The sequence below is a fragment of the Alexandromys fortis genome, unplaced genomic scaffold (genome assembly GCF_014885135.2).
Source record: "Alexandromys fortis isolate MF-2015 unplaced genomic scaffold, M_Fortis_MF-2015_v1.1 scaffold_16, whole genome shotgun sequence".
NCBI classification, from domain to species: Eukaryota; Metazoa; Chordata; class Mammalia; order Rodentia; family Cricetidae; genus Alexandromys; species Alexandromys fortis.
Window position 1 is genome coordinate 15,838,901 of NW_026067893.1, and position 10,195 is coordinate 15,849,095.

The 10,195-nt window shown below is 47.5% G+C and overlaps 2 protein-coding genes across 2 annotated transcripts in view; both read left to right on the forward strand.

Moving 5' to 3' along the window:
* Dnmbp (dynamin binding protein) overlaps positions 1-10,195 on the forward strand; it is a 91,635-nt gene that overhangs the window by 48,599 nt on the left and 32,841 nt on the right. The gene's annotated exons all lie outside the window — the stretch shown is intronic.
* LOC126503320 (uncharacterized) lies at positions 1,727-8,121 on the forward strand. The gene is made up of 2 exons (XM_050144912.1): positions 1,727-3,000; positions 8,093-8,121. The coding sequence occupies exons 1-2, from the start codon at positions 1,878-1,880 to the stop codon at positions 8,104-8,106; spliced, it is 1,137 nt and encodes a 378-aa protein (XP_050000869.1). The 5' UTR covers positions 1,727-1,877; the 3' UTR covers positions 8,107-8,121.

The window sequence follows — 10,195 nt, forward strand, 5'->3', positions numbered from 1 at the left end:
TTCTTGACTTTTAGCACCAATCATAGCTCAGCAAACACTGTGTGTGTGTGTGTGTGTGTGTGTGTGTGTGTGTGTGTGTACGCGTGCGCGTATACATACACCAGAATGGTTGGGACTGTCACTGTGGCTGCTGCTGACTGAAGGATTCATGAGAACAGAATACATGGACTGAATCTCAGGTCATATCAGAAATCTTGACAAGATAAAGAGGTTCCCCAAAGTGGACAAAATCCAAGCATGGTGGCTGAGGCCTGAAAACCCAGCTTACTCAAGAGGGTGAGAAAGGTGGCTCACAAATCAAGTTCAAGTCTGAGCCACTTAGGGACCCTATCTCAAAAGAAAAAAAGCTACAGAGAGGAGGCAGGGGTGATGGTGCATACCTTTAATTCCAGGAGGTGGAGTTAGGCTTCTCTGTGAGTTCAAGGCCAGCCAGGGTCCCGCAGAGACCTATGTCAAACAGAAACAACTAAAGCAAAGGTAAAGAGACCATTAGACAGACAGCTCAATGATAGCATGCTTAAAGAATAGACCACAACCATTAAAGAAAGAAACATTGTTTCCAAGAGCCCATCTAGGAAGTTGTGAGCGGAAAAATAGAACCAAGGATTGTGAGGACGGGAAAGCCACCTGCCCACCTTATAGGCGGGCCAGTTGAGGCCTGGAGAGAATATAGTTTGTAAGTTGTAGGATAAACTCTGAATTATGGACAGGGCATATTACTCTGGGCTCAGAGAAAAGTTAAAGTGATTATTCCTGGGCATCTAACGGCTGAGCAGGCGGCTGGAAGGATGACCCGACTGAGGTTCCTGTGAATCCTCTCCCAGCGCTTGACTCTGGCGCCATTGCCGGTTGTGTTTGTTATGTAGCCCTTGCGACGCGCCTTTTACTTTACAGTGCATGGCTTTTGGGGTGTCCCATGTGAGCGTCCCTTTGTCTATCTCCTCTTCCTCAATGCCCATGTACAGGATTGGTAGGTGGATCTGTCTGTCTGTCTACCTCTCTATCTGAAGCTTGCGGAATTCCTATAGGTACTTTCCCACCAGCCTTTATGATTTCAAGCCACATCCTCTAGTTCTTAAATATGGTGTAGGAACTGGACAGAAATAATTTTAGCAAACAGATGGGTTTGGTGTTTTCTGAGAAGAGTATCTAAGAAGAGAGAACATGACTGTTCTCTAGAAAAAACATTTCACACCATGGTTGCCCCCACAGAGAGAGTACAGGAATACCTACCTAGTCTTCCTTCAGTGGGATGGCTGGTGTGCAGGCGGCAGGAGCTTGAGTGGTGGGGGCAGGGAGGTGGTGAGAGGCTGGTGGGGGTGAGTGTGCTCTGCCTGGTCACTGATCTCACAGGAGCAAAGCACTCAGGGCAGGGAGAAGAGCTTCAGAGGTTCCGGCTTAGGAAACTTGGCTGCTGCCCGTGCTAGTATTTGTCTTCATCCCCACAGCGGCGTCCTGAAAGGGAGGCTGCAGGCTGACTGGAGACCCTAGCCTGGCCTTTGAAAGGGTGCTCTTGCTCTTTCCTAAAGACCTTGAGGGCATCAGAATGCCTGTACCTTCAGTACACAAAGCAGCCCAGCCAGTCTGACCAGCTCAGGGAAACACCACCACGGCTGCCAACACCAATCACAGGGATTCTAGTTACTAATTATCTCCTGGCCTCTGAGGAGAAGATAGAGTAGCTCACTGATTGGATCCTGAAGTTGAAATGACTCCACTTCTTCCCGCACTCCGGCCACAGCAACAGGAAGACTACGGAGCTCTGGGAGACATTTTAAGGAGGACAGATACAGCCTTAGGCTATACCACACCTGTAGGCCAGTCAGCCCAGCCCAGGCCCATGGCACAGAGAAGTGAAACCTGTGTTCTCATTGAACATGAGTGAAGCTCCTGAGATTGGGAAGGAGAGAGGAGCAGAGCAGAGAGGGCCTTGGGGCTCCAACTGGGAGTATGAAGACTGCAGGAGCCTCCGGAAAAGGAGCCTTGCTGAGCCAAGCGGGCTCCATGCAGAAAATGACTTGGACTCTACCTGCCCAGCCAGGGCGCGGAATCGGCCCTACAGAAAAAGAGATTGTGGGTATTGGGATTTTGAGCAGAGTGAACCAAACTATATGGACTCTGGGGAAACAAATGGAAGAGGAAGGGATGGTCTCTTCCCAGAGGACTATGCTGGTTACAAGAATAGAGAAGACATAGACCGAGTGCATGTCAGGCCTGGGACAGAGGAGCGTTTGCTTCTGGGAAGCCCGCCTGGGATCCTGGAAGCTGCAGAATGCCGGACGGTGAATGGCTGTATAGAGTGTAAGGAACTGGCTTATAATCCTGAGGACACGCAAAAAGCCAAGCACAGGAACGGCTACAGGGACTTGGGTGACTCTCTGAGGAACTTCCACCAACCTCACAACTGGTACTGGGGCCTGGGGAATGGTAAAGGAATTAGCTTAGACTGTGGAGATCACCGCGCTTCACGTCATGTTCCTGGGCCTTATCCCAACGGGGAGTCTGTGGAGCCTCCAGACTGGAATGGGATCAGCGAAGGTGAAGAGTTTGTTAGATACTGTGAAGACGGTGGGAAGGTTTGCCAGAGCAGCGCGACCTACCCCAGAGCAAAGACTTGTCCCAGGGATCTAGCTAATTTTGATACAGAAAATAAAAGCGCTGATACTTTCTCTCCAAACCCTGAGCCTCATGATTATAGACAAGTCGATTCTCTGCACCCAGGGGAGGATTTGCCGTATTGTGACAGTGACAGACTGGGAATGAGGGCACCTGGTGGCCGAGGAGCCATCTCTGACCGTGTGCAGCAGCAGCCTGGGGGGGAGCAAGGAGAACCTCACTTTGGGGTTCCTGGGAGCCCCGTGTTAGAAAGCACCCGGCACTTAGAGGAGGCGAGAAGGCTGGCTGATTCCGATACCTGGAGACGGAACAGCCACTTCCGCCGCACGGCTCCCAGCACTCTGAGACGCTCAGAGTTCGTGCAGAGACGGAAGAGCTCCCAAGGTAGGAACCCAGCCAGACCTCTAGCCGTTAAAACGCGGCCTGAAAATGGGTGACGTGGATGGGTGTCATGAGATGTGCTGTATGTTTGGAACCTGACCCTCTGAGTTCTTATCAAGTGTGTTTGCATGTGACGCTTGGTTTGGGACATGTTCTCTTGGGGTATTTTGCTGAGCAAAGGTACAAATAGTATCACAAGTGATGTGCTTGTGGCCCTCAAACAAGACAGCCCTCTCGCAGAAGCTGTCCTTCGCTCTTTCCATCTTTACACTAAAGTTTTTGTCCTTGTGGGGACAGCACAAGTGGTATTGTGACACACTTCTCTCGGCCCCCAAACTTCTTTAGACTGTAGTGGAAGAGTTCAGTTTCATTGTAGGTTAGTTTCTCGTCTAACCGGCACAGGGAGCCCTAGAGCTCCCGTGGAGTCCAGGGCTGTCTGCGCTTTGCACCTAGTCTGTTAGGTGTAAACCATCTCTCTCTCTCTCTCTCTCCTCTACCCTCCTCTCTCTCTCCCTCCCTCCCTCTCCCTCCCNCTCTCTCTCTCTCTCTCTCTCTCTCTCTCTCTCTCTCTCTCTCTCTCACACACACACACACACACAACACACACACACACACACACCCGCAGCCTTCCCTCAGTGATCTTCCCTCAGAGTGGGAATGTCAGGAGTCCGCTCACAGGGACTCTTTCTGGCTTTGTGTCCTCAGTGTTCTGAAGGTCTTGTTTATATTTTGTGTTCTTCTCAGTCATGTTCTGACTTGTTTATGTTTTGTGTTCTGGCCAGTCATGGGGGATGGGGGTCCAGGTTATGACTAGAGGATAAGGGTTGGAACTGGAGAGAACGAATGATCTGGAAGACTCCCACCCTGCACACCCTTCCTCCAGGAGGGATCTTCCTCCCTTAGGGCTCCACAGGATGGCTGCCTGCTTAGGTTTGTAGCCATCAAAGACCAAAGAGATAAACTCCCTTTGTAACATGTCAATGTTTAAACCTATCTAGCATGGACCTGATGTAACTCAAAATTTCCAAACTACGGTTTGGACAAAGCTGGCTCCGTGTACCTGCACTCACGGAGATGAAAACAAGATCAACCCAGCTTCAGCTGGGAGACTGAGGAATTTAGCAACTAATCTTTCCTCTTGTCCTCCTGGGGATTCATTTTTCTCTCTGCAATGGATCGGGTGACGCTACAATTCCTTTGGGCTCAGAGAAGTCTGACTGTGATCTCTGAGTGGGTTTGGATATGGCTTCTCTTCCCTCCCCCACATCTCTTCCTGGGTGAACTTTGCTTCCTACCTGCGGTTCCTTATTGTTGGAAGCCTCCTAACTGTCGTCAAGGTGTTTATTCTGTTTGGTGTGTTGTAATGTGCCCTGTGATCTCTCTGTAACCAGCTCCAGTCCACCTTATCATTTGCGTTTTCACAACTCTCCATACTTGCTCCAGACCATGGGGTTCCTCAGGGAGCTGTGGGCATTCATTTTTATGCTCCTGACACCCCCTTTGACAGTCGTAAAATCTCATTCCCACCTGAAATCTCTAAGCTTCCTGCTGTGCTGGTAGCTGTCTCTGAGTACCAGTCATGGCCTTTACTGCGAGTTACCTAGCAACAGCATGCACTGTGGAGGAAAGCAAGTGTTCGAGTGGGTGTGCCTTGGGTTCAAATCTCAGCTCCAGTATCTACCAACTGTGTCATTGTAGGCAAATTATTCAACCTCTCAGAGCTTTAGATTTCCTATTGGCTAAGTCAAGATTTTTACCCATGGAGCTGGCTCAATGCTTAGTTAGGGCTCTTTGTTGCCCCTGCAGAGGGCTGAGGTTTAGTTCCCAGCACTCATATGGTGGCTCGCAGCCTTCTGTAACTCTATATCCAGACATCCGACACCCACTTCTGGCCTTTGTGGACATCAGGCACGCACATGGTCCACACATATACATGCAAGAAAAGCACACACACACATTTAAAAAATGTTTTTAAAAAGATATTACTCATGTGTTTGGAATAAATATATAAGTAAGTGCTTGTACACTACCATTTGTGTGTGTGTGTGTGTGTGTTTTCTCTACCCGACTCCCTTTCTCTTTACAAATTGCCCCACTAGACTGTCAACTCCAAGGTTCTCTGTGGCACAAACTTATAGTTACTGTTCCTTTGGACATTTGTAAACACTTCAACTTTAATGGGGAACATCCCTTCTTTTTCTTCCTTTCCCCTGTTACATTCGTCCATCCATCCATCCATCCATCCATCCATCCCTCCATCGACCCCATCCATCCATCTGTCCCATCCATCCATCCATACATCCATACATACATACATCCAAGAAACAGTAGCTTGTGGCTGCAGCCAGCCTCTCCCCAAGCCAGAAGCCAAGCCTTTCCCTAGCTTTCTTTCCTCTTTCCTTTCACTGACCTCACCAGATCCTTCTCCAAGTACTCTGTCTTGGGGCAGTTGGGACAAGTCTGTTAATAGTTTTGGACCTTGGCCCTAGGGTGTGGTCCACAGACCTAGGAGGCCCTTCCCTCCTGAAGTGTCAGGTTTCTGTGAACTAGAGGTGCTGAGTGAGTAAGCGAGCCTCCTCCGTGGGCTCTGATTTAGGTGTTTTCCAGCCGCCTCAGTTGCTGACTGTCTCAGGCTTCTTCACCTCCACTTGCTGTCTGCTCGTGGCTTCCTTGGCATCTGAAATGTGTAGTCTGTTGAAGGACCTGAGAGGATTTCTCCATAGATGTGCTCTTCTCCTCGGGGGCTCCCCTGCAGGACTTCCTCCCTTATATCTAACCCTTTCCTGGCCCGCAACTTGAACTCTGCCTTCTCAGTCTAGGCTGCCTACTTGCTGGCTACTTGTTGACTCTCTTCTCCTTGATTTCCTTACTTGTCAAGAGGCTAGAAATTGCCTCGGGGAACATGGGTAAATACAAATGTGGCCTAATTGCATTGTCTTGTTTTGAGTCATGTCCTCTTCAGTTTCTGCTGCTTTTGATTGTTTCGTAATGTCTACATATAATTATCGTCTTAATACCATGTCTGCAGTTGTTAATTAGTTATCAGTAGGAAGTTCAGCATGACAGAAGCCACCAGGTCAGCATCGTTAGGGTCTACACTTGCTAGGAATGTAAGTGGTTATGACAGGGATCCCCTGTTGCTTGTGCTGAATGAAAGTGGGGGTTACGAGCTAGAGATGAAGAATTCTTTTCCTTGGCTTTGGTTTTGGGTTTCTCTGTATAACAGCTCTGGCTGTCCTGGAACTCACTCTGTAGACCAGGCTGCCTCAAGCTCACAGAGATCCACCTGCCTCTGCCTCCTGGGAGATTAAAGGTTTAAACCATCACACTCGGCTTAAACATTTTTTTAGATTTGCCTTTATTATTTTGTGTGTATGAGTGTTCTTTGCCTTCGTGTGCATCTGTGCACCAAATTCATGTCTGGTGTGTGAGGAAGTGATAAGCCTCCACGTGGGTGCCAGGAGTCAAACCTGGCTTCTCTGCAGAAACAAGTGCCCTTAACCACTGAGCCAACTTTCCAGCCCTGCTTTCGTTGCTTCTTTATTGTTGTTTTGAGACTGACTCTCTCAGACTCTCAAGCTGGGTTGGCCCTAGAATTCAATGTATGGTCCAGACTCACACTAAACTCCAAGCACACTTCCTGCCTTAGCCTCCCTCCCCTCAACCCCGAATATGTGGTTACAGCTGTGAAATACTACATCTGGTTAAAATAAAAGTTAATTTAATGGTAAATTTTAAAAGTGTTTCAGCCAGGCAATGGTGGTACATGACTTTAAACCCAGCACTCAGGAGGCAGAGGCAGGTGAATCTCTGAGTTTGAAGCCAGCCTGGTCTACAGAGTGAGTTCCAGTATTGTCAGGGCTACACAGAGAAACCCTGTCTCAAAAACCAAAATAAAGGAAAAAAGAAAAATCTAGTATAATCAAAACCCATGTTTTATGATATTTTATGCATTTGTGAATATACATACATATATACATATATAAGCACATTTTATAAATGTATATATACACATACTGAATAAAATGTGGACAACAGTTTTGAAAAGTTTGAAAAGTGCTTAAATTCAAACTACTTAATTTTTGAGTGAGGAGAGCACACAGAAAAACTGACAAACGTCCAAGGCAATTAGACACGCCTAGACCAGGAGGGGATTGTGGTCCTACTGCCCAGACCAGCAATTTTGATACATTACCAGAGTGGAAGCCAGAAGACCTGGATCCTTTCTGCATAAGCAAACTTAGAAGAGAGGGAAGCACTAGGAAGTCAGAGTGGGCTGCAAACAGAGGGGCAGAACCCATGTCACACAACAGAGGGGACAGAAAGGATGTCGCTGGAGAGACCCATCTTTGACAGTAGGCAGGGAGGGCACTGAATGGCTGCGGCATGGCGTTTGTTACAGGGAGTGTTGAGCTTCTTTTCCTGTCCCTGGAATAAAATAAGCTGAGAAAACCAATTCAGGAAAGGAGGGTTATTTTAGATCACAGTTCAAGGTACGGAGCTGTTGACACAGGGAAGTCAAGGCATCTGGAACGTTAGCAGTAGACGGTCACATGGCATTGCATTGTGTCCTCATTCAGAAGAGGAGGGCGATGCATTCTAGCGCTCAGCTCACTTTCTCCATACCCTACTGTAGAATTCCCAGCTCAGGGAATGGTCCGCCCACAGTTAAGGTGGGTCTCCCCACAGCAATGGCTATAATTAAGATGCCCAGAGGCCTGGTCTCCCAGCATGGTATATGCCGTCAAGCTGATGATTAACCCTAATAACCATCACAGCCCCACCCCTTGTCAACTCAACACTCAAATATATCACTCCTTTTTAAAGGTTAATAATCTTTATAAATTTTTAATTTATTGTTGGGGTGACATGCGGAGGTCAGAGAACAGCTTTTTGGTTTTCTCCTGCCGTCTCTTTATGGAGCCTGGGGACCAGACTCGGGTTTCAGGCTTGTGTCACAGATGCCTTTACCCTCTGAGCCCTGAGCTCTTACACACGTCACTTTTGAGCCATGACTTTCCATCCCTTGCTCCCATAGTCTCAAGACCATGCTGTAGTATAAAATACATCCATCTTCTCTGTTTCCTGATTGCAGATGTGACATGCTAGCGGCTCTCAGCTCCCTCTGCCTGGATAGCCCCACCATGGGGTAGACCATTTCACAAGATATGCACTTAAGAGAACAAGTGGAAAGAATAGAAAGTAAGTCACTTAATATAAACCGAAGGAAGTATGGCTCACCAAGTGGTACAGGAAACAACCAGTAGCCAGGCGTGACCCCAGCGAAGCTTGCTAACAGTGGCACATGCTGGTCATCTCAGTCTTCTGAGCCAGGAGCAGAAAGGCCAGTGTGGGCACCTAGCAAGACTTTTCATGAGAGGGTTTGTTTAGCTGGACATAGCACTACAGCAAGAGGATAAGGCAGTCTCAGCAATTTAGTAAATTCAAGACCAGCCTAGGCTACATGAGATTTGGTCAAACAAAACAAAGAACAAACAAAAGCAAAATTAATGAAAGAAAAAGTTTTATTTACTGACCCAAAATTCTCTTTAAAAAAAGATTGTGTGTGTGTTTCAAAAAAGGATTTCTCTGTGTAGTCCTGGCTGTCTCCTGAAACTCACTCTGTAGACTAGGCTGGCCTCGAACCACTGGGATCTGCCTGCCAAGTACTGGGGTTAAAGGAGTGTACCACCACTGCCGGGCTTGTCTGTCTGTTTTATATGCATATGTGTGTGGGTTTGTGCTCATGAGCACAGAGTGTGTCTGATCCCTGGGAGCTAGGGTCTCAAGGAGCTGTGACCCACCAGAAGTGAGTGTTGGGAACTGAATTTGAGTTTGCTGAAGAGCAGTGTCTGCCCTCTCTCTTGATGGAGCCATCTCTCCACTCCCTCAAAATCCTCTTATTAAGCAGCAATAATATGTTGCAAACTAATTGTCTATCTTTGCCTTATTATTTCACTTCTACCTCAAGACTAAAAAGCGACAAACCGGTCTGAAGCTCCCGATGAAGCCCTTTGCCAGGATTTCTGTGTATCTGGTGCAAATTCAGAAATGGTGTCTCAGTTGCCCCTGCATTCTTTGGAGTAATGAATTGCAGACTTAAGGATTAGGCGTTGGATTCTGGTTAGGAACCTGGAAAAGGGGCCTGGAGAACAAAGTGGGGAGAGGGGAGTGGCTTCTAACTAGTTCTAAGAATCTAGCCCAGCAGGAATTCCTCCCAGATAAAGGCCAAAGCAGGCAATTCCTGAGTAAAGGTCAAGGGGGAAGTTTATCCTGATGCTGTTGGGATTTAAGGTCCTGAGATGAAATGGATTCGGCACTGAAGTTCAGCGATCTAAAACGTTTCCCATGGTCCCTGAAGAAAGCAATGAGCCCAGCGTGAGAGTCTGAAGAAGAAAGGACGCACTGCCTACAAACAGAAGTGAAGTGGGTGCTGGAGGGAAAGAATGGGGGCTGGGTGGGTGGGCAGGGGCCAGTGGCCTGGGAATAGGGAAAACCAGGATTTATGATTCCTCCCGGAGGGGGCGAGGCTGAGTGGATTCCGAGACCAACCGCTTCCTCTGGGGGCTTAAGCAGACTCACTACATCTATAACTGCATCTACACAGAAGTTAAGGAAGCCACCTTGGTGGCCGCCATGGCTTCCCTGCTGTCTTTCACTCTTACAAGGTGTCATTTCAGCAGTGTTTTATTGCCTGCTTTGTCATCAGTTTGAAGAGATTATTAGGTCAGGAAAGAGACCTCAGGCTGTTAAGGGAAGAGTTTGAGATAGACTTACAAAGTCATTAAAAGATGAATACTCTCATGGTGCAGCAAATACCCTTTTCCCACATTACTGTATGCTGGTGTGTGTGTGTATATATTAATGTTACACATACATCAAAAAGTCAGCAATTTCTATACTTTCAACATTTTCCAAATATGTGCATTTAAGATATCTTTTCCTGGGAGCTGGTTGGATGGCTCAATGGTTAAGAGCACAAAGGACTCCAGTTTGGTTCCCAGCACCCACACTGTGTGTTTTTGTTTATTTGTTTGGTTTTTTTTTTTTTTTTGAGTCTGATTTAATTTCTTTGGAGGCTGGAACTGATCTGTATTATTTTTTTTATTGATTTTTATTGAGTTCTACATTTTCTCTGCTCCCCTCCCTGCCTCTCCTCTCCTCACTTCAACCCTCCCCCAAGGCCGCCATGCTCCCA

Excerpts from the sequence above, each read along its gene's own strand:
- LOC126503320 (XM_050144912.1), top strand. The coding sequence starts at position 1,878 with ATGAGTGAAGCTCCTGAGATTGGGAAGGAGAGAGGAGCAGAGCAGAGA.